Source organism: Apodemus sylvaticus, chromosome 5 (genome assembly GCF_947179515.1).
Source record: "Apodemus sylvaticus chromosome 5, mApoSyl1.1, whole genome shotgun sequence".
NCBI classification, from domain to species: Eukaryota; Metazoa; Chordata; class Mammalia; order Rodentia; family Muridae; genus Apodemus; species Apodemus sylvaticus.
The window spans coordinates 56,018,974-56,046,399 of record NC_067476.1 but is presented as its reverse complement, the minus strand read 5'-3'; the positions used below and the strand labels follow the sequence as shown (position 1 = coordinate 56,046,399).

The 27,426-nt window shown below is 44.5% G+C and overlaps 1 protein-coding gene across 5 annotated transcripts; it reads left to right on the top strand.

Annotated features, from left to right (window-relative positions):
• The first annotated feature begins 786 nt into the window (after positions 1 to 786).
• On the top strand, positions 787 to 27,426 carry Nfe2l2 (NFE2 like bZIP transcription factor 2). 5 transcript variants are annotated; one of them, XM_052182747.1, is made up of 5 exons: positions 822 to 1,036; positions 23,523 to 23,789; positions 24,382 to 24,471; positions 25,220 to 25,387; positions 25,755 to 27,426. In XM_052182747.1, the coding sequence occupies exons 1-5, from the start codon at positions 992 to 994 to the stop codon at positions 26,976 to 26,978; spliced, it is 1,794 nt and encodes a 597-aa protein (XP_052038707.1). In that variant the 5' UTR covers positions 822 to 991; the 3' UTR covers positions 26,979 to 27,426. The 5 variants fall into 5 exon arrangements, with proteins under 5 accessions (XP_052038710.1, XP_052038707.1, XP_052038705.1 ...); XM_052182745.1 differs by having other exon boundaries at positions 823 to 1,036; positions 25,199 to 25,387; XM_052182749.1 differs by lacking the exon at positions 822 to 1,036 and adding an exon at positions 1,941 to 2,036 and having other exon boundaries at positions 25,199 to 25,387.

Below are 27,426 nucleotides of genomic sequence, written 5' to 3'. Positions count from 1 at the left end.
GTGGGTGAAGTGACACTTGAGTGACCGCTTGGGCCCGTAGCCCGGGGCACGTGGGAGAAGTGGAGGGCCCTTGAGTAAGTGAGCACGAGTTTGCAGCATGGACTCATCCATCTCCCTGGGGCAGAGGTGTTGGGCACCAGCAATTGAGCGGGACCTGGGGCCAGAGAGCAGTTGGCTTCTTGCAAATTCTGGGTCCTAGCTCAGAGCCCCAACCCCCGGACTGGCGCCACAGTCAGCCGGTGGAGCGAGATAAAACGGGCAAGGTTCTGCGGGTCCAAATCAGGGAGGCGCAGCTCCGATAGCAGCGCAGGGGCCGGGGCTCCCGGTGTGTTTGCTCCAACTGTTTAAACTGCTTCCAAGAGCCAGGGCCGGAGCGACCTTCGGCAAACAGCTGCTAATCTCTAGCAAGGGGGTGCTGTCCTGGAGAGGACTGGGGAGCCGAAGGCCTCCCGCTCGCGCCCCGCCCCCGTGGGACTTGAGCCCACCTGACTCCGCAATGCCCCGGACTGACCGCCAGAGGAGGGTCAACAGTGGAGGCCGAGGGGAACGCGGGAACTCCGGCCGGAAGCCCTCATGTCCCTGCCCCGCCCCCAGGCTCTTGCTCCTCCCCCTGGCCCCCGTCTTGTCCACCCCCCACCCTTGCCCCACCCTAGGCCTTTGCGGGGTCCTCGGGTCCTTGCCCTGCCCCCTGGCCCTTGTATGGGGTTCCAAGCTCTTGCCCCGCCCCTTGCCCCGCCCCCATGCCCTTGTCCCGCCTCTGGCCCTTGCCTCTTGCCCTAGCCCTTCCTCCGCCTCTAAGTTCTTGTCCGGTCCCTAGGTCCTCGTTCCGCCCCCAGGGGGCGGGGGCGGGGCGGACTAAGGCTGGCTTGCCACTCCGGCGAGCAGGCTATCTGCTGGTTCCCGGCAGCTCGGACTAGCCATTGCCGCCGCCTTACCACTGCTGCTAGTAGCCTCGCCGTCGGGGAGCCCTACCGCAGCGTCCGCCCTCAGCATGATGGACTTGGAGTTGCCACCGCCAGGACTACAGTCCCAGCAGGTGCTGCCCCAGCCTTCGGGCCCCTCGGCTGTGCCAAGAAGCGGGCAGGAACTGGAGGGGGACAGTGTTCCCGGGGAGGGAGGGACTACGACGGCAGGCCTGGGAACTGCCCCGCCGAGCTGGGAGGGCAACGGAGGATGTTGGGGTCGCGATGAGAGTGGGATCGGTGTCTGAGGTCCCCAGGGGCGGCAGAGTTGGAGTGTGGAGGAAGTTCTGACTTCGCGGAGCCAGGCAGCGACACCACCACCTCGCTGGGTGGGAGGCGGGAAGGGGGGGGTGCATGCTGGCGGTCTAAACCGGCGCCGCCCGGCCTTTTCCGGGGCAGCGTAGTTTCCCACATTCGGTGCCGGTAAAAATGTGCCTAGTCACGGGGCCGCGCTCGGGGGAGCTGAGGTTTCTCCTTGGCGTCAGCCCGAAGCCATCCCTAACCCCCGTCCTACGACGGGGTGCCGCTCGGCTGTCCGTGGCCTCGGCCGGAATGCTGGGCTGTAAGATCACGCCTGTCCGTCTTGATCTAGAAAAGCCCAGCCCTCCGGGGGCGGAGGAGAAAGTCACCAGGTGGCCCTCGTGCTCTGGCGCCCCGACGGGCGGCCTGCCGGCAGGGCCCCACACGCTCCCTCGGCCTGGGAACACGGGGATGGCCTCGCGCCGCGGGGCAAGGACGTGCAGTCCTGAGCGGCGGGCTCCGAGGTCCGAGTCGGCCCCTTGCGGGGTTCTGTGTTCTGAGTATCGCGACTCGCGGGGCCCCGCGTAGTGTGCGTGGCTGTGGCCTCCGGCTGGCTCACAACGGCCAGTTGGCAGTCACAGAGGCCCTCGGTTGGCCCTTTCCTGCTCTATAGCGTGCAAACCTCGCTGCTCTGGGGCCAAGGGACAAGTTGGAGCTGTTGATCAGTTGCGCAATTGTTATTTTCCCCTGGGCGGCTTTGTCTTTGGATTTAGCATTACAGAGTTGTAATACCAAAATGTATAAGGCAGGATATTCTGTTCCTTGCCGTCAAGGGTAAGAGTAATAGATTAGAATTTGTTGCTTTTTATACTGTTGCAGAAGTTATGCTTTTAGCCATTATCTATTCCCTCCCTTGTGTCTTTAATACATTTTTCTTTGCTGTTTGAGATTCTGCCTCAATTTTCGTAGCATGTTGCACACTTTTGTAAAGACAGAATGGGACGTTTGCGTTTCATAACACTTTCTTGCTAAGTTTTGAAGATTGTTATGTAAGTGAAAACCAGTTTCTGGTTATACTTCAGGCACTTTTAAAGAAGTAAATGCTTATGTTGCCAAAACAAAACAAAAAAAAAAAGTGGAATTGGATCATTAGAAAAAGAAACCATTTAGCTCAAGGGGATGTATAACACGGTAAACAGTAAGTTAGTTTAAATGTAAAGTCTTCTGCTGACTTGGACGGCCCTGGTGTAAGTTTTTAAGTTACTGACAGTGCATTAATTTACTTCTCCCTTGAACTTGGCCCCAGAAATAATTGGGGTTGTAGCCTGGTTTTCATTACGATGAATAAGTAAACTGTACTTTATGATTTCTGCTCTTCATTAGTAATCAAAAGGAATGCTTTCTGGCCACAGGATACACGGTGTAAATGAACTTTGACTGTAAAGTTTTTTTCTCTTTCCTGTGTAGAATAACATTTCATTTACAGAAATGGCAGCTGCACTGCTTTTGCTTCCGTGTGAAAGCTTTGTTTGCCAAAGACATTTCTAGTTCTTTCCAGACATTGATTTAAATATTTGAAGACTTTGAAGAAATAATTTAAGATCATAATTCGTCTTAAAAGCATTGTTTGATAGTCCAGAAGAATTTGAATTGAGTTACAGATTTGAACAAATGGTTAGAGAAGTTACCCAGTTGTGTGATTGTAGCATGATACTAACTGTGCTCATAGTAGACACAATGATTCCTCAATTCAGGGGGAAACCATCCATTACTTTTCCACTGATGTCATGGAAAGATAAAATACTTTTGTTGAAGACAGGAGATGAAGTTGATCTTGAATAGGACATAGATTATTTTTTAAAGATACATGAGATTGGCCTCTCCAGAATGAAGGAAGAAAGAACAACTTAAGAAAAACTTGACTTTCTAAATATGTGGAACATCTCAGAATCTCTGAGACATTACAGAAGCCGAGCATAGGTGGATAAACACAGCTACCTCAGTCGAGGTAGCTTAAAAATAACGAGGGCCATTTTGAAATTCCATTTGTATTAACAGCAGTCCTTGAAAACAGTGCTGAGGAACAGCCCTCTTTTAGGATTAGCAGGAAGAGTTGAAAGCCAGATGTGTGGTTTTTCTTAATATGTATTTTATTTAGGATGCGTCATGCTCAGCAAAGCTGGAGGAAAAGGCAACATTTGGGTAGTTAACCTTATTTCTAGACATTTCCTCCATCGTGATCCAGCATAGTTAAAAGATTTTCATAAATAACATCCTTATTAATTTTGTCTTGAACCAGGGCTAGCTTGAGGATGCAGGAAAGACTAAGAACTTACATGTTCGAGAGTTCTTAAGGTTAGTGGACACTCCCTTGCAAGTCAAACAATATTATAATTGCCTCGAATGTATAATTTTTCAGTTAACCTCCTCCCCCGCAAGACTTTTTATATTCCCTTTCCAGATAGGACTGAAGCACTCGGAGAGGGCAATACACCAGACAACCCAACTTTTTTGTCTTAAAGATAGAATTCAAATTTAGTCTAACTCCAAGGGCTTTGAGTCTTTACTTCCAAACTGGACCAAAGGGAATTTAAAGCAGAACCACAACTTGGTAGCTGTTCCCTTTTAACTTGGTAGGTGGGGGGGCAGTAGGGAGGATCCAGGAGGACAGACTGGGATGATGAAGGCTGGGCTCTCCACCCTTTGCACTTACCTAGGTTGTTAATAACTGTGAGAGGGAGCGGATCCTTTCAATTACAGCAAGAATGAGTAACCCAGCAGTGGGCTGGTGCCTGTGGTCCTGTCCAGGAAGACAGAGGCAGGCCCAGGCGACTTGCATTTGGAGAGACAGGATGTTTTTTTCCTGTAATAATCGTTTTTAAAGCAGTGTCTGAGAGTCTGCTTCACACTTCCCAGTGAACATTTACCCTTTTAAATCTTTTAGCTGTGGGTATCTTTGTCTTGTTTTTCATATGGTCTCTTGTATTATTTTGTTGTGATGATCAAAGTTATGTTTAGTAAGGGTTTGTTGTACAGTGTGAACAACAGGGTAAGAAGTTTGAAGGAAAGTAGATTTGGGGTTGGGGGCCAGTGAGTTGAACACACCTAGCAGAAATCTGTTCGCTCAAACTAAACTCAAAGCCCCTGCCTTGGTTGAAAGCAGCATTATAAGGACTCAAGGCTCTCTGGTTTACCGGGAGCTTTGAGACTAGTACATTTGAAGGTTAACTACTTTATTTCCTGGTCTTTGCTGTTAAATTTTGGGGGGGGATTATTGTCTGATTTTTCTGAATTAAATATACTTCAAAGGACCTTTAGGGTTAATCGGATTATTTACCAGAGTTTTCTGTATGTAAGTCCACATACTTGGCTGGGTCACCCACTTCAGAATGTGCTAAAAACACTTGGGTGGAGGTGAGTTTGATAATGATTACCCTATTTTGCTCCATCCGTGGCTATAAAAGGAATCTTATTGCTGTGACATACAGAAGAGTTTATTTTGACCATGTGATGTCCAGAAGGTACTGAAATTGCATTGCCATAAGTGCCAACAGCATTTAGGAAGGAGGGGAAAGAAGCAAAGACTTCGACCGTTGACAATGGTAGGTTTAATAGGCTGGAAAGCAAAAACGTGTTTAAGTTTATGGAAAATACAAGTGCATTCTTATGAGAGTTTGTCCCTTAGAATAAAACAAAACAGACTCCTATATTGGGCTTCCTACAATGCCTTGCTATAATAATGTTAAGAATTTGAATAATTATATCAGCAGGAAGCAGCACAATGTTAATTTGTCTTTTTTTTTAAGCATATGAACAATAATACTGATGTCACAGAGCCCTGTGTTAGATTATTTTCTCTGGGGGGGGTGAATGTGAATGGGTGGTTGGGGGGCTAGGGATAGACCCCGGCCCTCGCATAAGTGAACTCTACCTTCCTCAGCTTACTTCCTCAGCTCTGAAAGGCCCTCTGTTCTAGAATGTCAGCACATTTAGTCAGACCATTGTGGTGTGAAGACAAATCCAGGGCCTAGGCTGGATTCTGAGCACCCAGCCATCTTAGCCAGGCCCCTTTGATGACTGACTCACTCGTATCGTTGTAGTCCAGCAACAGCTGCCTTCTGAAGAATCTGTTAAGTGAAATCTAGCCCACCCTCCACACAGTTCTCCATTTAAACTCATTTAGCAGTCCATGCGTTTATACTTATGCAACCACTCCTATAGTCAGTTTTTACCGCTCTCAAAGGAAACCCTGGACATACTGGTAACCATTTCTTATTTTCTCCAAGTTCCAGACCCCTAATAACCACTCAGTTAACCTGTTTTTTCCTTCTGGATTTGTCCATGCTAGACATTTCATAGAAATGGAGCCATTTTATGATTGGCAGGATGCTTTGAAGATTCACCTTGTTACATCAGGTATCTTGTATCGTTATTCCTTTGGACTGCTGAATATTACTCCACTATGTAGGCATATCACATTTCAAATTGGGGAACATTTGAGTTATTTCTACTTTTTATTCTTCCAAACTTTGTTGTTTATTAGGCTCACCACCAGTATGTCAACTATCGGTACCCAGGCTGTATTCTATACTCAGTCAAAATCTCTAGGGATGGCTTTAGGCATTAGTGCTATGTGTTAAGGCATCCCACTGGGTTCCAAAGAGGGTTGACACCTAGTACCTTAGGGATCAATGCCTGGTGCACTTTGGAGATATCCTGTCTGCAGTAAATGTTTTTTTTTTTTTTAAAGATTTATTTATTTATTCTATGTGTGTACATATAGCTGTCTTCAGACACTCCAGAATAGGCCGTCAGATCTCATTACAGATGGTTGTGAGCCACCATGTGGTTGCTGGGATTTGAACTCAAGACCTTTGGAGAGCAATCAGTGCTCTTAACCGCTGAGCCATCTCTCCAGCCCCAGTAAATGTTTAATACCTAATGAAGATTCAGTTGAAGACCCTGTTATCAACAGGCTTTCCCTCAAAGAACCAGTAGAACTTTTCCATGACTTTTTCAGGAGTGTGGATAACTTGAGATGAGATTATTTAGAAATGACATATTAAAAAGGCTGTGAGGTGGGGGCTAGAAAGATGGCTAAGGTGTTTAAGAGTGCTTGCTGCTCTTGAAGATCAGAGTTCAAGTCCTAGCACCTATGTCAGGTGGCTTACGACTGCCTATCACCCCAGCACCAGAGGACCTGAGGTCTCTGACCTCCCCTGGCACCTGTGTGTACTAGCTGTATACCCACACTTAACATTTTAAAAGGCAGTGAGCCGGGTGTGTGGTGGATTGCTCCTGGGGAGGATTGCAGGCAGTTGGAGGATGGCCTGGCCTGTGGCATAGAACCCCATCTCCAAACAGACAGGAGGAATGGACTCTCCTGCTGCGTGCGGTGGGTGGTGAATGTGGATTCCTGCACATTCTTCATTCCTGTGCTTTGTTTCTTTTCTCCAAAGAAAACCCTGGCATCTCCAACTCCACTTTTTAGTTGTGCCTGTTAGAGGCAACTTTATAGTTCTGACCACAGTAATCAGTACTGATGTTGCCCAGAATAATTTTCTGATTTACACATTTGGAATGGGAGGCTGACTTGTTGATGGGTACACTGCTTGTGGGCGCTACTGAGTGTGACCTCTGCAGCTGACCTCTGCCATTGCCTGGCACACTTCTGCCTTCCCTGCTCAGGGCTGCCAGGCAGAGCTGGTTGGCACTACCCTAGGCATTCCCATCGCCGCTTAGTGGGCTATAATTTAGTCACCTGTCTGGAAGTTAGTAAAAGTTTGTCTCCTGTTGCTTTTATAATATTGAAGAATAGTATCTTATTTTTGTTCTTAAAAGACTTGAGATTTGTTGTGGGTTAATACCTGCCATATTTGTTTCAAGGAAGGCCATGAATGTTAGGACCGTGTGATTGCGTGACTAAGCGACTGGCACACTGAAAAGGGGGAGTTGGAATTTTCCTGTGTGTCAGATCTGACAGTCTTTCTGCTCTGCTGTAGAAGGAATTTGTAGCATTGCACGTGGAAGCAGCAGCTAACCTCTGTCCAGCCCAAGGCCTTAGGTTGGAGGGGAAGTGATTGTGGTTAGTGGTTCCTGTGAGCAGAGGCATGCAGGGCTGACTGACTCCCTGATGGAATCACTCTGCTGTTGTGGTTCTTGGGAGTGACCAGGTTTGTTTTGTAGAACTGGATGGACCCAGGGATTTGGGGGGCGGGGGGAGGTTGTTATTGTTGTTTGGTTGTTTTGGTTTTTTTTTTTTTTCTAGAGACAGGATCTCTTACTAGCCCACATTGTTCTTAAACTTATTAAAATCCAGGTCCTACTTTAGCTTCTCTAGTGCTGGGTTTACAGGTGTGAGCTCACCATGCCTAGCAAGGCACAGAATCTTGATTCTGTGAATAGAGTGTTGAAGAATCATGAACTTTTGTTGTTGTTAAACCATTTTAATCTTGGTGATGAAAATCAGGACATTCACCATTTTTATCTGTAGTAGAAAAAACTGCCAAGTTTTGAGGTTTTATTTTTGCTGGTGGCAGTTCTCGATGAAACAGTGAAATACACATTGAAAGCCACCCTCAAAAGTCTGTTTGACTTCGTGCTGCTGCGTGGGGGGAGCCTGCACCAACTCATGTTGTTCCTACTTGTTCCCAGGCTGAGAGTGGGCCTGCTCTAGGGACAGTCCCTAGAAAATCTCTACCTGGCCTGAAGCAGTTGCTTCTGACTAATCCAGGGTCCAGTCCCTGCTATGTAGTGGGGCAGGCGTGGCTAGGCACTTTAACTGTGTCTCATTGACCTTGACAAGTACAGTCCTCTGTCTCCAGAGATGTGGGTCAAAATGGCTCCTCTAGGAACAGACCTGGTTTTCTCCTGTCCTGGCGCTGCAGAAAGTCCAAAGTTCAATAAGTCTGTGTCTTGTGTGCTTCAGTTGTTCAAAGTTCCTTCGATAAGGCTGTGACTGTAAAGTGTTGGGTACGTTGCTGCAAAAGAAAATAACAGAAAGAAGAGACAATCTTGTATTTCTGTTACACCTCACCCTTCTACCTCTGAAGGTAGGCAATCTCTGGTGTCCCAGTGTGTCAGGGACTGTTGTTTTAGAACCTGTGGGTGCTGAGCCCCTCAGGTGCTCAAATCTTCCTTGTAAAATACGCATAGCTTTTACTCTGTAAGTCATCCTTAATTCCCCAATACTACCTGATGCAATGTAAATGCTTCATAAAGAGTTATATTGTTGAGGGTAATAAAGCATACATAGTGAGAGACAACTTAAAGAATTCTTTCAGTAGAGTAGAGGGTTGCTTGAACTGACAATGTGAAACTATTGGATTTGGAGGGCCAACAACCCAGTGGCACTGGCAGTTTCTAGGACAGCAAATGGAACTCAAGTTGTTGAAGTTCTGCTAGTGGCAGACCCTAGACATGTTCTGCTTCTTGTAAACCTGACATCTTGAGTTCAATATCTCGAACCCATGTAAAGGTAGAGGGAGAGAACTAACTCCACAAAGCTGTCCTTAACCTCCACGTATACACACCATATAACAGTACTAAGTCTGTGGAGATCCCATTATAGTTGACAAAAGCTATTGGGAGGATCACAGTTTGCATGTAACAGAACAGGGAACCAAATTTCCCTGATCCCTGCTCTGCCTCCTCCTCTAAAAGTGAAAGGGTCTTCTTTTGTTAGCTGTTGGAGAATGAAGAACTCTTTACAGAGTGCTTGAGAGTTCCTGCCAAAGGGGAGCTGTGTGCGCCTGCGGCCTGGCTTCTCCATGGAGAGCAGGCCTGTGGTACCAGAAGGCCCCACCCCTTGCTTCCCATACAAGTCTCCTGGCTGCAGAACCTTGAGAGATAATTACTGTCTTGTTTGTAGGGAAACAAACTTAGTGACCTGCTTGTACCTTTATTCTCAAGGAATGGAGGCAAAGGGAGAGAGCTCATAGACAGGTCTAGAGACCCCACACATTTTCTTGACTTTAGAGTAACTTGCCCAAATCCTTCCCCACCAAGGACAGTGTTGCCTCGTATGTTGGAACACTGATACAGGAGTCTGTTGCTGTAAGGAGTTGGCCCTAAAAAGATGACTTCATATTATTCTTGTCTAGTGTATTTGAAGGCAGAGTTTAAAACCGTGCCGTATTTGTTTCTCCTCATGTTCTTTTCACCTGCAGAAGTCTGAATAATGAGGTTAGAGTGTGGAAAGCTGTGAGTGGCTGGCTAGGTTGTGATGCCTAGGGAATAGCTTAGTGCTTTAGAGAAGGCTAGCCTGTGGGTGCAAATTCATCTTTTCTGACCATTGTGAGGGAAACAGCTCATGTCAAAGAAAATACACCTAGTCAGCAATTAGATTGATGGATTAATTAGTTTTTACTGCCTCCCTGGATTGTAAATGTCTGACTTTGCTTTTTAAACAGACTAGCCATGGTGGCGGAGTTAGCCTTGAACACCTGTGAAGTCCAGGACAGCCTCGAGTCGTTTGGCCTCCTCCTGAATGCAGAGGTTCCAGGTCTGCACCAGGCGGCCAGCATCCAGATTACAGAATTCTTTTTGTGAAGATTTCAAGATATAGCCATATTTGTTCTCCTTTAAAAACCAGAGTTGGCCAGGTGGTGATGGCACCCACCTGTAATCCCAGCACTCTGCGAGGCAGAGGCAGGTGAATTTCTGAGTTCGAGGCCAGCCAGGTCTACAGAGTGAGTTCCAGGACAGCCAGGGCTATACAGAGAAACCCTGTCTTGAAAAAACCAAATCCAAAAAAACAAACAAACAAAAAAAACCAAAGCACTTGCCTAGTGTGCACAAGGCCCAGGGTTCAATGTCAGTAACATCCCCTACTCCTCCTAAAAGATGTTTTTATCTTGAGAAGAGTGTGTGCTAATATCTGTAAGATACAGTGCTTTTTGTGTTCATAATGTCCAAGTATTGATACAGGAATAGATCTAAATAATTTTTCTATGGCTGGTATTTGATCATAAATCATATGGAAAAATGTGCCTTTGTTGCTTTGGTACTTTGAGGTATAACCTCAGATACCTATGATTTACAATGAAAATATTGAATCCTGAGACTAAATAATGTGTACATACTCATTTCACAAATATTTATGAGGTCTACATCCGGACTTGCATGGCATGAAGATTGCGTTAATCTTGGAGATAGTACAGCAGTTGTTCTTCAGGGCCGTGGGATTCTGAAATTGCCCTTTCTAATTACTCTAACCCTTTGACTCTTGGTACTTCTGAATTACAGGGTGTGTTTTATATGGTGGTTAGTGTGATTTCATTAATGCAGCCTGTTCTTCCAGGTTGTAGATTCTTAAAATGCTTTGCTTTTGTTTAATAGTTGCTCAGGAAACTTGGAAAGGGATTCTCTTACCTACCCTTAGTAGCTTGAGTGACTGACCATTATAGCACTGTCCATTCTGCCTGGGGTACTTAGGATGTCAAGAAAGAGGGTAGCATTTTCGCTAGGCTTTTGAACTAGCCTAGAGATTTCATTTGTTTTCAGCTTCGAGGCCCTTTAGGGTTAACTGTGGGGTGAGATAGAGGGCTCCATTCTCCTGTGCACCTGCACTACACTGCACCTGCATCACAGAGTGCCTGGAAGTTTTGAAAGGTTTTAGAAAGGGCAGAGTATCTGGATTGGCTGTGGACATGCAAATTCTGTGGCAAGTCAGAAGATGGGCAGGTTAGAGGCTGCAGGGGAGAGTGAGAGGCCCCTGTTGTACAGTACATGTGAACATTCTCACGACTTGGTTCATTTGCCACCAGCCCATGTACTAAGGATCTATAATTGTAGCTAAGTTGTACTTTTTCAGCACATGGGAGGTGGAGACAGGAAGACCAAGAAGTCAAGGCTAGCCTGAGTTACGCAGCATGTTTGAGTCTAGCTTGAGCTATATAAGACCTTGATTCCTACCCCCTCAGACTTACACACATACACACACACACACACACCACCACCACCACCACCACCACCAACAACAACAACAACCTTTTTAAAGGGAGTAGATTTCCTTCGTAGGTTACAGCACAAAACCAGCTGTGCTTAGCCTCCCAGGGCCTGTGTTTGCATGTTCTGGTAGGAACTCCTCTGCCAGTATGCTTAGTTCCATTGACGAAGGTCAGGGGAACCCAGTCAGACTTGGTCTTTTGCTTTCAGAATACGTTCTTTTCTTCCCTGAAATGGCATGGAAGGAGTGCCACTGAGGTTAGTGTTTTGTCTGTAGCAATCCCTCCCTTGGCTTCCAGACATACTAATTATTAGTATTCACCAAAGGAAAAATGAAAACAGAAAATATCCCGCCCTCAGCTGTAGTGTCTTGTGCTCTCCCCAGCACAGGGCATGGTGCTGTGTGCTTTAACAAAGTACTTTTGTTGGGCACAATTCTATTGCACCCTGTGATGGAAGGAGCTTCCTTTTACTAAAGAACTGAGGCTTAGCGAGAGACCTTATAGATAGACTGTTAAAGTGGGGTTTACTGGGTTTTTATTGTACATTTGGTCTGTGATGTATCAGTAAACACACAGATATTCAACAAGTGGTACCTCCAGTTGTCATGCTGCAGAGAATTTGGATATATAGCAATGTGAGGTTGCCATTGGACACTTGAAAACAGAATTCCTTGTTCATTTGTAGCCTCATCAGAACTCAGACTTGCTGCTCTGTTGTGTTCTTTGCCATAAACGTCCTGTTTTTGTGGGGTCTTTCTTAAACACTCCCAATGTTATTATATGCTGCCTGCCTGGAAACTGAAGTCTCCTGGCCAGGCCTTCTGTGAATCTCAGCCCAACAAAGGCCACATACACTGCTTAGGTTCTCCTGGGGACCCTCCCAACCTGTTGCTGGATCCCTTGTCATTAAGTGGGTTGATAAACCATTGAGTAGAATGACTTCCAGGCCTGTCTCTTCACTTGCACAAGAATTTCTTATTCAGCGACTCAGGCCTAGGAACCTAGGGTCCTGTCAGTACAACTGGATAGAGAAGTTTGGCGAGTGTCTTGAGTTTGGAGGAAGGCTAAATCCAAATGCAAACCGAACCAGCCTATCTCCTTGTCCTTTCCTCACCCCACCCCACCCCTTCTTTCAAGGTTTTAAAGAATTGTTTTATAATATCTCTTCCAAAATAACTTTGGCTTTTAAAGTTAGCTGAGCAGTGAAGAAAGGGAAGACCTCCTGGGACCCTGGAAGAGCGCTGTCACAGCTGAAAGGCATTTGCGTTTGCCACTGTTTGTTGCTGTGCAGGTGCTGGATACATAAGTTATGGCCTCACCTTCTATTTTTCATGCAGTGGCTAAACCCAGAAAAAGTAGCTGCTTTCACAGTCGCTGACATTTGCTACAGGAGATAGATTTATTAATAGTGTTGCTGCCACACCCCAGCTTGCTCCTTTATATTTTAAAGACGTACTTACACACTTTCTTTATGTGAAAGATCATTCTGAGTACTGGTGTTATCTTGGCTTTCTGTTGAATTCAAATCCATTGTGAGGGTAGCGAGTGGGCATCATCACCCACCCGGTTCACAGCAAAGTTGCTGAAGCCTTCCAAGCTGTGGTGTGCTGTCCATTGTTCACACAGCTTCCCCAGAGGGGGAGGCTGAGGAGTCTGTGTCCTAGAGTGGGTGAGAACTCAAGCTCTGCAAGGTCACCGTGCCTGCTGTGGCTCTCGCTGTCACAACGTGCTGGGTGTTTGCTGGCAAAAGTACTAACGCTCTTCGTGCTTCCGCTTCCTTACTCCAGAATGATGACGACTTACTGCCCACTTGGGGGATTGCTGTGCATCCAGATGAGGCGGTACAAGTTTTGGAAGAAGTTTTTTGAGCACGTAGAAAGTATGTGATCAGTGGTGGCTGTTGTTGCAGTGTAATGTCTACTTTATCTGGACTTAGACTATCCGCATTGTAACCTTCCGTTCTCAGAACTCAGTGTGACCAGTGTCTCACATAAGTATATAGTGGGTTTTTAATGTACTGTGTGTGTGTTTATTTTGCCTGTATGTATTTCTATGTACCACATGTGTGCCTGATGCCTTCAGAGTCCAGAACAGATCTGATTACAGATAGTTGTGAGTTGCCATATAGCTTCTGTGAACAGAACCCAACTGCTCTATAAGAGCAGTGAGTGCTTTTTTTTTTTTTAAAAATTATTTATTATTATGTGTAAGTACACTATAGCTATCTTCAGACACACCAGACGAGGGCATCATATCTCATTATAGATGGTTGTGAGCCACCATGTGGTTGCTGGGAATTGAACTCAGGACCTTTGGAAGAGCAGTCAGTGCTCTTAACCACTGGTTTAGCCATCCCTCCAGTCCCTAATAATCCTTTTTAATAGACTCAAATTGCTATGTAGCATTCATCAACAATAGTGAGTTCCATGATGCATTTTCAGATACATACATATGAAAGTATTTGAAATATGATTTCCAGGCTCAGGGTTAATTTATATCTGTATTGGGAACACAGAACCCCTTATTTCTGTCCTTCACATGATGTGTTTAGTAGCCATGGTAATCATCTCATTTGTAAATTATGCTATTACAGAATAATATAAAAACTATTGAGTTTAGTCATTAAGAGCCCAATTTGTGATTCAGATTCGCACCATCCCTTTGGGGAAATTGCTAATCGATACCTAGAGTAGTTTTAGAAGGACTGATGTCCACAGTCGCTAGCCACACAGAAGCATCTGCTTAGAGGACTCCTGAGGAGGGCATGGGCCCATGATGGAGGCCACTGCAGGGCTGTGCTGCCCACAGCGGCAGCCACTAGCCACCTTGCAGTCCTGTAATGTGATGAGTGAAATCAAGAGACTGGAGCTTTAGTTTTAATGAACTTGACATCTACGAAGAGCAGAAACTACTTTGCTGTTTAATATGCCTTAGGCAGTCCTCCGTAGCCCAGGAGTTGGGGCTTGGGGTTCCTAGTAGGAACCCAAGTGTCCTTTGTAGGACAACATTGCATGCTGTCTTGTTGGGTAAGATCCCAGCACTTGGGAGGCAGAGGCAGGTGGATTTCTGAGTTCAAGGACAGCCAGGGCTATACAGAGAAACCCTGTCTCGAAAAAACCAAATCCAAAAAACCAAAAAAGAAAAAATTATTGTCATGTGCTTCAGTGTACTTGTCACCTTTAATATCATAGCAATTCCTATTAACATGTTAAAATACTATTGGACCAAATTGGATTAAATGCACTGTTCAAATTAAATTCACTGTGTTGTTTTTGTTACTGAGTCTGAGCTGCAAACAATATTATTACTTATGTTGTTCACATTATGTTTTTTATAACGTTCCTTTAGAGCATTCTGTAATCTAAAATTAGTGTGTATTTTTACATTAAAATGAATTTTCAGTGTAGTTTGGACATCATAAAGTCAGAAATACTTAGAGGTTTTAGAAATCTTCCAATCCAATCCCACCCTCTTTCAGGTGCAGAAAGCAAGGTTAAAGGTTTCTGTAAATTCATGGTGCCCAGTGCCAGGTAGGGCCTGGAATCTGGTCATCTCTACAGTGACTTGGCAACACAGGAGGCCAGAGCTTCATCTTCTTCCTGTTACAAACAGAAAATTAGTCCTTAGAAAAAACACCATTGCGGGTGGAAAGGAATGTGGCTGCTGTCCCCCCTGCCAGTGGAAAGAGTGTGTTCAGTAGGTGTTCACTGTGTGTGTCATTCCTGGGCAACGTAATAACACTTTGACAACAGTAATGTTCATATTCCCATACCTTGTGTGGTCATTCATGTTGGAAGACTCCATACTGATTTTCCTACTTGAACTTCAGTCTTTTCCTTGCAAAGCTAGAGATGTTTTGTTTTGGGGTTTTTGTTTGTTTGTTTTGGTTTTTGGTTTTTTTGAGACAGGGTTTCTCTGTATAGCCCTGGCTGTCCTGAAGCTCACTCTGTAGACTAGGCAGGCCTCGAACTCAGAAATCTGCCTGCCTCTGCCTCCCAGAGTGCTGGGATTACAGGCATCTGCCACCACCACCCAGCTGTTTTGGTTTTTTGAGACAGGGTTTCTCTTAAGTAGACTTGGCTGTCCTGGAATATGCTCTGTAGACCAGGCTGGCTTCAAATTCAGAGATCCACCTGTCTTTGCCTACTGCATGCTAGAATTAAAGGTTTTGAACAGGGGATGCTCAACTCAAAGACACAGATTTAAAAACAAACAACAAACACACTTTAAAAGCAGACCCAAAGCTTGTGTCCTTAAGGAAAAAGAAAGAATTTGACTGAGATAAAAGTTTAGGCCTTTTTGTGTTGTTCTGATTTTCCAGGCCCAACTTGATATCCATGAAGAAGCCCTCAGGCATGGAGGTAGGCAACTCGAGCTGCAGACAGTCTGCGTGTCTATGTCTTCTTTCTCATGTAACCTTAACACAGAGGCATAGGAGTTACATGACATGGAGATGCAAGTGAATGTTTTGTGACCTTTAGACACTTGAATGTCAGAGCCACTGCCCAAAAACTATCTCTCTCAAGGACGACAAGACTATTGCCCAGCTCCCCAGTCTTGGGAAGTTGAGGTATGAACAGTCAGCTTTGTGTTGCTTTTGGTGGGTGTGTGGCCTGCATTGTCCAATTCGGGCCTTTTTGAGTCCACACTAGATTCAGGCTTTTTGTTTTTGGTAGGTTACCCTAGAGGCCAGGCCCTAGAAAGGCTGTGGCAGGGGCTGAGGGCTGGGAAGTGCTTCTGTATTAAGCATGCTATTCAGAACTGCTGGTGGGGAAGGCATGTCTCTGTGGAAGGGTGCAGGGTCGGTCTCTGGAGGCCCTGTTTGGTCAAATGTCAGCTGGGTTTTTGATAACAGGATTTCACAGGCTGTTAATTTAGCTTCACACATAAGTTCACATAGCAGGGTTTTGTTATTTGTTTTTTTGTTTGGTTGGGTTTTTTTTTGTTGTTGTTTTTTTGCTTTTGCTTTTGACCTACTTTGATTGGACTGAGTCTTGCTCTGTAGCTCAGGCTGGCTTCCAATTTACCAGCAATACTTCTTTCTGCTCCTACATTCTGAGCGCAAGATGATGAGGTGTGTGCTAGTAACCTGGCACCAGTATTATCAGTGTCAGTGTTCAGAGAAGTCCATAAAAGTTGGTGATTTTTCTTAGTAGAAGAAACTGTAATGGAGGGGCTGGAGAAATGACCTAGAACTCACTCTGTAGACCAGGCTGGCCTCGAACTCAGAAATCTGCCTGTCTCTGCCTCCCAAGTGCTGGGATTAAAGGCATGAGCCACCACTGCCCAGCATCCCTAGACTTTCAAGAGCTAGTGGATGGCTGGGCGGTGGCGAACACCTATAATCCAAGCACTTGGGAGGCAGAGGCAGGCGGATTTCTGAGTTCGAGGCCAGCTAGGTCTACAGAGTGAGTTCCAGGACAGCCAGGGCTACACAGAGAAACACTGTCTCGGGAGGGAAAAAAAAGAGCTAGTGGATGGGTCAGCCTGGCAGGACTTGTCTCGTTTCTTCTGTGTCCTCTCAGCAGTCTGAGACTTGCTTGTGCTTGCTGTGCTGGAGTGTTGCTGCTGATAAGACTTTACCCACCTACTCTAACCTTTGGACACTACATCCTCTGGATTTTATCCCTGTGGATGTGCAGGCCCCTGAACAGGAGCCTGGCTAGAGCATTGGTGGGCATAGACTCAAGGTCAGACTGGAGAGATGGCTCAGCAGTTAAGGGTGCTGCTGTTCTTTCAGAGGTTCTGAGCTCAGTTCCCAGCAATCACATGGTGGTTCACAACCATCTGTAATGGGATCTGATGCCCTCTCCTGGCATGCACCATATATGCACACAGAACACTCATACATAAATAAATTTAAAACAACAACAAAAAAAACCCAAACCTGGGTCTTCTGGAAAAACAGTGGGTACTCTTAACTGCTGAGCTAACTCTCCAGTCTCCATAAACCATGAATCTGGGGGGCTGGAGAGATGGCTCAGTGATGAAGAGTGATTGTTGCACAGTGGGCCTGAGCTTGGAATCCAGCACTCATAACAAACTGGCAAGGTCTCATGCATGCCTGTAACCCCAGGGTCTTGGGAGAGGATTATCAGAGCTCTCTGGCTGCTATCCTGGCCAAAAACTATGAACTCCAGATTCAAGGAGGGACCCTGACTAAAAGTGCTAAGACCAGGTGATGAGGACACTTTCCTCTGGCCTCTGCTTCCGTGTGTTGGCATATGCACCTACACACAAAACCATGAAAAAGCTTTTTAAAAACATAAAAGCACATCAGGTGTGGTGGCTCGCACCACGTTCTTACTCTGATTCGTGCTGACCTTGAACTCCGAACTGTCTTTACTCCAGCCACCTGAGTACTGTGATTATAGCTGTGTGCCACCATGCCTGATACCTGTTGCGTCACTGAGTCAGTCCTTGGGAGGCCAGACTTAACCCTTGTTTATGTTCAGGGTGTTGATGGTTGTGTCTGTGGTATGTGGTGGCAGCTACTGCTTCTGCTGTGTCTCTGCGGACTCAGTGGCTCTTCTATGCTGCCCATGTCTCCTGACAGTCAGAGACTGCCTGTTTGTCCTGGCATCCCTGGCACCTTGCACTGTTTCTGTGTCTTGTGTGAATGTATTATTCAATGGTTCATAAACTAATGATCCACTTGGATTAGACTGTACACTAATGTTGTTCTTGACTACCATTTTTGGAGCTACCACTTTTTGACAAGAGTTTTAGGCATTAGTGCATATTAGTTTAAGAAATATTGCTTGCTCTCGCTGTCCTCAGCACGTGCAGGAAAATTGGACACAGATGTTAGCATGCCCTTGTACAGTGACAATGTGAAAATTTGTGAGGATTTCCTTATATTTCACAGAATATGCCCCCCCCCCAACATACTTGCTGGGTGGTGTCACACACCTTTAATCTGGCACTCTGGAGGCACTGTCAGGTGGATCTCCCAAGTTCAAGGACAGCTAGGGTTATACCAAAAAACCTTGTCTCAGGTAGAAAAAAATCATACTAAAAAAGTTCACAATTTGAAAAAGTTAGTAGACCCTTTAGAAAGTACCCTAAAACTGCCTGTGATTCATTTAAAAAGTTTTGTTTTTTTTTTCCAACTTTTTTTTAAGATTATTTATTATGTGTAAGCACACTGTAGCTGTCTTCAGACACCTCTGAAGAGGGCATTGGATCTCATTAAGGATGGTTGTGAGCCACCATGTAGTTTCTGGGATTTGAACTCAGGACCTTCTGAAGAGCAGTCAATGCTCTTAACCGCTGAGCCATCTCTCCAGCCCCTTAAAAAGTTTTGTTAAGTGTTCTCTATGGCCTAAATATAATTCAGTACATTAAGTTCATATATAAAACTCCTCAGCACCACTGATACCGACGTAGCCGTGTTTCAAGATCCAGGGTCTTTGTCTGACTGCAACAGTTCCTACCTATCCCTCAGACCTAGGTGGACTGTCTTGATTGTTGCTATTTTTCGTTTGTTGTTAATTGGTTAGATCTAAAAATCACCTTGAATATTAAACTAAATAATTTAGTTTGGGAACCCTAAAAATGGATAAAGGAGCTCAAAGCCTTGAGAAGCATCAGTGCTTTCTGTGAAGAGCCTCAGTGATCTGAGGCCTCCCTCCTTGAACTGACCTCATCAGAGAGGTCAAGGGTGGAGACTGCAAGGCACTGGGTTGCCTGCCTAGTCTCCTGGTTTGTGTCCACTCAGGTGAAGTAGATTAGGAAGATGAAAGCAGTGTTCCTGAAGGTTCTTTGGGCAATGATGTAATGGTGTCTGCATGTTGTTTTGACAGTGACTGAAAAGTGGTCAAGTGCTTCTCTCGCTCACTCAGAATGGAGAGAATTAGACAACTATATCCTAAAAATTACTAGTCTCTGAACGGAGTAGGGGCCACCCTTCTGTAACCTCTATAAACCCTAGCCCTGTCCTGCACTAGCACAGCCATATTGTAACTCTTGAAAGTCAAGTGTGAAACTTCTTGTGGTGAAGTCAGAGCTTGGTGGTTTCTCCACCAGATAGGTGGGGTTACCTAGTTTTAGAAAGGGAATGACCACATAACAGCTCTGCCTCTGGAGAAAGTCGGGGCTCTGACTGCCTTCACTTTCCGGCCTTGCGGTGTCTTGCATCATGTGTTGCAGGTTATGAACTGCGTAGAGGGCGAGAGTTCCAGTAAGCCAGCTGGATCATATTTCTTAGATTGAGTGAGTCATTGCTAGGAACCTTGCATGAGAACAGGAAGCAGCCCATGAAGGTTTCTGTGCATGGTAACTGGTAGCCTGCTGCCGGGCTGAGGAAGCAGGCACTTGCTAGCCTGACCACAGTGGAGGATGTCTCCACGGCCTCGGGAACGGTACGCTTGTGATTGAGGCTTTCACCTTGGGAGTGATTTGTATTTGGTATGAATTCAGGAATTTTTTTTGTGCTGAAAAATCTCTAGTTGTTGACTATTGAGGAAGGATTTCTGAAGGAGAAAAACTTCAGGTTGGTTAGTGTTGAGTGTTAAGAAAGCATCTGCCGAGTCTATACACGTTGTTTAACCAGGTCTTTCTGATATTGCTGAGGTGACAGACATGAGCAATACTATCTTTACCTGATTAGATGGCTGTAAGGCCCTCTGCGACCCCACACTAGTCTGTATTTTAATTATTGTACATATTTTAATCACCTATTTCATATTAGTAACAGGAAGAATTAGAAAATTAAGCCATGAAAACCAAAAGAGCCTAGTGTGGGGCTAACTACAGTGGACTGTGTGTCATCTTCTGCCTCTGGAATCTTTGTTGAAAAGACAATAGTCTACCCCCCGTAATGCATTGTGGGACAGGAACCTTAGAGAAGTAAATGGGCAAATATTTAGAAATACAACAGTCATAAGTAAGATAGATTTAAAAAACATATCTGCGTGGAGTCATTTATTACTACAAGTAATACTACAAGTATTAATAAATAAATATTTATTAGGCAGTATGACCACAGAGTAGGACCCTGTAAATAAAAGTTAATGGCACAGCTGTTCACTTGGTTGTTAAGATTTGGGCATTCCCTCATTGCACTTACAAAACCTGATGGCTCTCCCCCAGGTAACTTCCAGATTGTAGAACAGGAGTGATGTTTTCTATCTGGTTTTATTAAAAAATGTTTGTGAGCTGGGCGTGGTGGCACACGCCTGTAATCCCAGCACTTGGGAGGCAGAGGCAGGTGGATTTCTGAGTTTGAGGCCAACCTGGTCTACAGAGTGAGTTCCAGGACAGCCAGGACTACACAGAGAAACCCTGTCTCGAAAAACAAAAACAAAACAACAACAAAAAAAAGTTTGTTCATTGTCTATGGGGAGGGGAGCTAAACTAGGTTTACCTTCTAGGTGAATAATATATATCCAGTTGTATGTCATAGTGAGATATACGATGGACAGTGTAGCCAAGTGTTCCTCACTCTAGATGTTCTAGTAACTAATGTGTATATGAAAAAGAGAATGTAAAGAAACAAAGGTTAAACTAAGGTGGGTATTTCAGAGTGTGTATACATATGCCTGTATGTAACCCCAGCATTTGGGAGGTTAGGGGAGGAGGAGGAGGGGGAGGAGGGGTCAGCATGACCTCCATAGTGAGATCCTCAATTAAGACAGGTAGAACAAGCTTTACTTTGAAGTTAGAAGAAAAAACCAGTTTTTATTCTGTGCTAAATGACAAGTACAGTTTCTTATTTTTAGCGGCTTTTTGTGCTACTGTTTTTGTGGCAGTGGAAAGATGGCATAATGGGTAGAGGTGCCTGCTCCAGCTGCTGGCCTTCGTGTCTGAGACCCTCACGGTAGAGAGGGAAACGGCTCCTGCAGGCTGTCCTCTGACCTCTATTCATACTCTGGCACGTGTTGTGTCTGGTTCCCCCACCTCCTGCTGTCACCCCAATCAAAAGGAATAAAAATCTTACAATTTTAGAGTGGGGGGTAGGGGGGTGGCACACGCCTTTAATCCCAACACTTGGGAGGCAGAGAGGCAGGTGGATTTCTGAGTTCCAGGACAGCCTGGTCTACAAAAGTGAGTTCCAGGACAGCCATGGCTACACAAAGAAACTTGTCTTGAAAAAAACCAAAAACAAAACAAAAAAGATACAATTTTAATTTCAATAATATGCCAAGATCTCAGTTTCCTGAATCGCTTTAGTGTAGGATGGGAATAATTTTAAAATCTTCTGCTAAATATTTGTTCGAAGAACTAAGACTGGCTTGAAACACAATATGGCTTCAGTGTTCAAGGTCTCTGTTTATCGTTGTGCAGAGATGTTTATTTCAAAATGGCATGACTTTATTGTCAAACTGTACCAGTCGACGAGGTCTGTAATGGATCACCCAGACAGCAAATAATTATTACACATTTTGAATGTAACTTTTTGTTGGAGCAGATGGTGATAGAACATGATTTGTCCAACATTTTGCTTCTTACTGCTTCTTACATAAGCTAAGTTTGTAGCAGAACTTGGAACACACTCAGGAATCCATAAGTGGCAGGCAGCATTTGCCCCGTATGTCACAAGGCTCACCTGGCACTTACGTTACCCTTAGGCAGCTTTTTCCAGTCTAAGAAGATACCTGTTGGGATGCTGTGCTAGCTGTTCCCTGCTTTTGGTTTCTTCCCCAGACTGTTTATGTGGCCTTTCCTCCTGGGAGACCCACAGTGTTGGGGGTCAGACAGCTAGCTGCTTTTCAAAGCTTTGGCTTTGAGCAGTGCTAGTTCTCCTTAGACACTTCTCTTCCCCGCTGTCTGCTGTCATGTTCTCGCTTGTTAAGGGCTCCACCCTAGTATTTCCTCTGGGATGATGTTCCAGTTTCACAGCACAGTGGGCCGGGGATAGGTCTTTGTGGTCTAAGTCATGCGCCAGTCACAGGGTTCCTTACAGGAAATGCTGAGTGCTTTCTTCATTACAGAGAATAGCACTGTGCTGTGGGCCTCCCAGGCACTGCTGTGGGTTACAGATTTGTGTACAATATTTCTTTCCAGTGTAATGCTTTGTTTCATACAGTTTCATCCAGTATCTGAAGCTAGGTCATCGTGGCACACACTTGTAACGCTAGCTTTAGAAAGCTGGCGCAGGAGGATTGCTGTGAGCTTGAGGCCATCTTGGGCTTCACTATGAAACTTTGTCTTAAGACCAAAAAAAAAATCAAAACCAAATTTCAGACATTTTCCTTCTGAAACTTGTGTGGAAATCTAGAACAGCAAAATACATTAGGCACAAGTAGAATTCACTGTTGCTGCATTCGGATCAGAATGTCTGCATTCAGGCCTACGACCTTATCACTCTGAACACAGGCTGTTTTGATGCTAAGCAGAATCAGCCCTAGCTTGTACTCTGATGGGAAAATGTGCTGTTTAGGAATCCAAAGTATAAAAGTTGCTTAAAATCAGCTTTTTTTACTTTTTAAAACTTACGTTGAAGTCGTGTGTGTGTGTGTGTGTGTGTGTGTGTGTGTGTGTGTGTGTGTCAGATATCTAGAGCTGGAGTTGCAGGCAGTTATGAGCAAACTCACCTGGGTGCCAGGTTCTTCAGGCAGTGCATGATCTCACTGCTGAGCCCTCCCATCGGCTAGTTTTTAAAAAGCAGTTTTCTTTTTCTTTTGCACACTTTGAAGCACAAGTCTGAAAGTGCAGAGAACAAAGAACTTCCTGGGACTCTTTGAAGCCCCTGTAGGTGCCACATAGTGATCACACTGAATGTTCCCTGGTAACAATTAGATGACAGCCAGGTATGGGTGGCCTACACCTGCAATCTCAGCACTAGGGAGATGCAGGCAAGATCGAGTCAAGGCTATCTTTTTTTGGTACATGAGGCTGTGACCAGCCTGGGCTACAGGAAACCCTGTTTAAAAAAATTAAAAATGCAAGAAAGAGAGGGGAGGGGGTGGGATTCTTAAAAGTACACCAATGTGCATACGTTTGGCTATTTCTGTTGTTATGCAGTCATTAGTGATCCAAACTGAGTCAAATGGGTAGCTATAGATCTTGTTGCTTTTAGCAAATATATATTGAGTGAATGGAATTAACAATCTTCTAAGATTCTTCGATCTGGCCAGGCAGTAGTGGTGCGTGCCTGTAATCCCAGCACTCTGGGAGGGAGAGGCAGGTAAATTTCTGAGTTTGAGGCCAGCCTGGCTTACAGAGTTCCAGGACAGCCAGGGCTACACAGAGAAACCCTGTCTCGAAAAAAACGAAATCCAAAAAAACCAAAAAAAAAAAAAAAATCTTTCGATCTGTATTCTCATTCAGTTTGTATTCTTCCCCATCAGTGATGGTAATGCAGTGGATTAACCCGTGTGGACCATTTTAATCATGGTTTCTCCTTCCTTGTCTGTTTTAAACCTAGGACATGGATTTGATTGACATCCTTTGGAGGCAAGACATAGATCTTGGGGTAAGTCGAGAAGTGTTTGACTTTAGTCAGCGACAGAAGGACTATGAGCTGGAAAAACAGAAAAAACTCGAAAAGGAGAGACAAGAACAACTTCAGAAGGAACAGGAGAAGGCCTTTTTTGCTCAGTTACAACTGGATGAAGAAACGGGAGAATTCCTCCCAGTTCAGCCAGCCCAGCACATCCAGACAGACACTAGTGGATCGGCCAGCTACTCCCAGGTACACTTAGTTCTGGTGGGACCTAAGAAAACGCTACTGAGAAAGCAGACTCTCTGGACTTGAGTTCTTGGTCTGCCATTTACTATATCTTTGGTGAGGAGGATAAGTTCCCAAGCTTAGCTTCCTGATGAGTTGAGTACCTGAGTTCCTTTGAGAATTCTTTGATAATCAGGACACTGGTCACAGGGAGTACTTTATGAGTTCCTGTTGTTTGTGTGTTCTATCCTGTTGGGAGAAACATGACAGAAGCACTGTGGGTAGTCGGAGGAACAGGCATGGCTCATTGTCATGGTAGGCATGACCCAAATTGTATAAGGAACTGACTTAACTGTGTTAAGTATGATTCGCACAACTCAAGCATTGGTCCAGATCACTCAAAAATGAGGGGAGGTTATTGCCTAGCTCAGAGCCCCCAGGGTCAGTCTCCCAACACTGTTTATGAGTAACAATCTGAACTTGTTTGAATCTATACAACAAATCGATTTCTGGAATGAGATCATAGGTTATTTTATGAACAACTCTTAATGCTAGTCATAACGTAGAACATTTAATGAGTGGTGTTTCTCTGTGCCTTTCTTTCCCCTTACTCCAGGTTGCCCACATTCCCAAACAAGATGCTTTGTACTTTGAAGACTGTATGCAGCTTTTGGCAGAGACATTCCCATTTGTAGATGACCATGAGGTATAAAAATGTCTGCTTAACAACAAACTCCTTTATCTGGTATTAGTCCCTTTCATGTGTCTCCAATTAAGGGAATAAAAGAAAATTTTAGAAGGAAAAAAATTGATCAAAGAAATTGTTAAGTGGCTGGGCTGTGGTGGTGCACGCCTTTAATCTCAGCACTTGGGAGGCAGAGGCAGACGGATTTCTGAGTTCAAGGACAGCCTGGTCTACAGAGTAAGTTCTCAGACAGCCAGGGCTACACAGAGGGAAAAAAAAAGTTGTTAAGGTTGTTAAGTAAAACTGTATATCTATACAATGTTAAAAATAAGACCTGTATACAAAAACTAAACCACAAGTTCATTACTGTATAGTTAGAAACATGAATCAGGATACTTTTCCCTGGAAAATGGATATAGGTATATAAAATATTTTGACTAGTAAAGAACAGCTATTAATCAGCACTTGGATTAAAAATCTTAATCTATTGTTTGAAGCATTCTGCTAGATATTATGGGTACGGTACAAATTAAGTCCTAATGAATGTTTTTTATCTATTTTGAAGTCTACCTTTACATAACATGGGATGAAATAACCTAGTAGTGTATAATGTAGAGTCATTGGGGAGGAAGAAATGTTTCATTTTATAAAAGCAACCATTAGTAAGGAATCTGAGAGCTGTAGCCCCTGCTGCTTTCTGTTCTCCATGCCTGGGCTCTCACTGATGGAAATGTCTTGTCAATCTTAGGTTTCTTCCCCTACATTTCAGTCACTTGCCCTGGATATTCCCAGCCATGTTGAAAGCTCAGTCTTCACCACCCCTGATCAGGCTCAGTCACTTGATAGCTCTCTGGAGGCAGCCATGACTGATTTAAGCAGCATACAACAGGACATGGAACAAGTTTGGCAGGAACTGTTTTCCATTCCCGAATTACAGGTAAGAGAGCTCTATGAGCGTGCTGTTTTCTGTGGGCCCTTTTAAATTAGTCATCCTCCTTATTCATTATTTACAAGCTACCTACTCAAAGGAAGAAATTGATGGTACATTTAAATTACTCATGAGAACTTCCCAGGCTCACTTAACACACAAACACACACAGTTTTTAGTTAATCAGACTGAATATTTCTGGATAAATTCATTCTCAGACTAAAAGCTAATTTAGAGTTCTGACAAAAATAAAATACTTACCTATTGAAAATGGGAGTTGTAGGAATTATTGAAAAGAACACCTTGGATTTGGGAGTGGGGAATTGATCTAGAATGCACCTAGCCTCTGTTCATACCATGTGACCTTCTTTTCTAGTGTCTTAATACCGAAAACAAGCAGCTGGCTGAGACTACCGCTGTCCCCAGCCCAGAAGCCACACTGACAGAAATGGACAGCAATTACCATTTTTATTCATCTATCCCCTCAATGGAAAAAGAAATGGGCAACTGTGGTCCACATTTCCTTCATGGTTTTGAGGATTCTTTCAGCAGCATCCTCTCCACTGATGATGCCAGCCAGCTGACCTCCTTAGACTCAAATCCCACCTTAAACACAGATTTCGGAGATGAATTTTATTCTACTTTCATAGCAGAGCCCAGTGACAGTGGCAGCATGCCTTCCTCTGCTGCCATCAATCAGTCACTCTCTGAACTTCTGGATGGGACTATTGAAGGCTGTGATCTGTCGCTGTGTAAAGCTTTCAACCAGAAACACACTGAAGGCACAGCAGAATTCAATGACTCTGACTCCGGCATTTCACTGAACACGAGTCCCTGCCGAGCATCCCCAGAGCACTCTGTGGAGTCTTCCATATATGGAGACCCTCCGCCTGGGTTCAGTGACTCAGAAATGGAAGAGCTAGATAGTGCCCCTGGAAGTGTCAAACAGAATGGTCCTAAAGCACAGCCAACACATTCTTCTGGGGATACAGTACAGCCTCTGTCACCAGCTCAAGGGCACAGTGCTTCTGTGCATGAGTCCCAATGTGAAAATACAACCAAAAAAGAAGTACCTGTGAGTCCTGGTCATCAAAAGGTCCCATTCACAAAAGACAAACATTCAAGCCGCTTAGAGGCTCATCTCACAAGAGATGAGCTTAGGGCAAAAGCTCTCCATATTCCATTCCCTGTCGAAAAAATCATTAACCTCCCTGTTGATGACTTCAATGAAATGATGTCCAAGGAGCAATTCAATGAAGCTCAGCTTGCATTAATCCGAGATATACGCAGGAGAGGTAAGAATAAAGTCGCCGCTCAGAACTGTAGGAAAAGGAAGCTGGAGAACATCGTGGAGCTGGAGCAAGACTTGGGCCACTTAAAAGATGAGAGAGAAAAACTACTCAGAGAAAAGGGAGAAAACGACAGAAACCTCCATCTACTGAAAAGGCAGCTTAGCACTTTGTATCTTGAAGTCTTCAGCATGTTACGTGATGAGAATGGAAAGCCTTACTCTCCCAGTGAATACTCTCTGCAGCAAACCAGAGATGGCAATGTATTCCTTGTTCCCAAAAGCAAGAAGCCAGATACAAAGAAAAACTAGGATCGGGAGGAATGGAGCCTTTTCTGAGCTAGTTTGTTTTGTACTGCTAAAACTTCCTACTGTGATGTGAAATGCAGAAACACTTTATAAGTAACTATGCAGAATTATAGCCAAAGCTAGCGTAGAAATAATATGAAACTTTACAAAGCATTAAAGTCTCAATGTTGAATCAGTTTCATTTTAACTCTCAAGTTAATTTCTTAGGCACCATTTGGGCTAGTTTCTGTGTAAGTGTAAATACTACAGAACTTATTTATACTGTTCACATTTGTTACAGTCATAGACTTATAGGACATCTGGCTAAAAGTAAACTATGGAAAAAAAACTAACCAGACCACTATACTTTTTTATATACTGTATGAACAAGAAATGACATTTTTATATTAAATTGTTTAGCTCATAAAAATTAAAAGGGGCTAGCACTAATAAAGGAATATCATGACCTAAA

What these genes read in the sequence shown, in the direction of transcription:
- Nfe2l2 (XM_052182745.1), top strand. Translation starts at nt 992, where the DNA reads ATGATGGACTTGGAGTTGCCACCGCCAGGACTACAGTCCCAGCAG. An exon ending in GATCGGCCAGCTACTCCCAG is followed by an intron (nt 23,790 to 24,381) that starts GTACACTTAGTT and finishes CCCTTACTCCAG; the next exon opens with GTTGCCCACATTCCCAAACA. An exon ending in TTTCCATTCCCGAATTACAG is followed by an intron (nt 25,388 to 25,754) that starts GTAAGAGAGCTC and finishes CTTCTTTTCTAG; the next exon opens with TGTCTTAATACCGAAAACAA.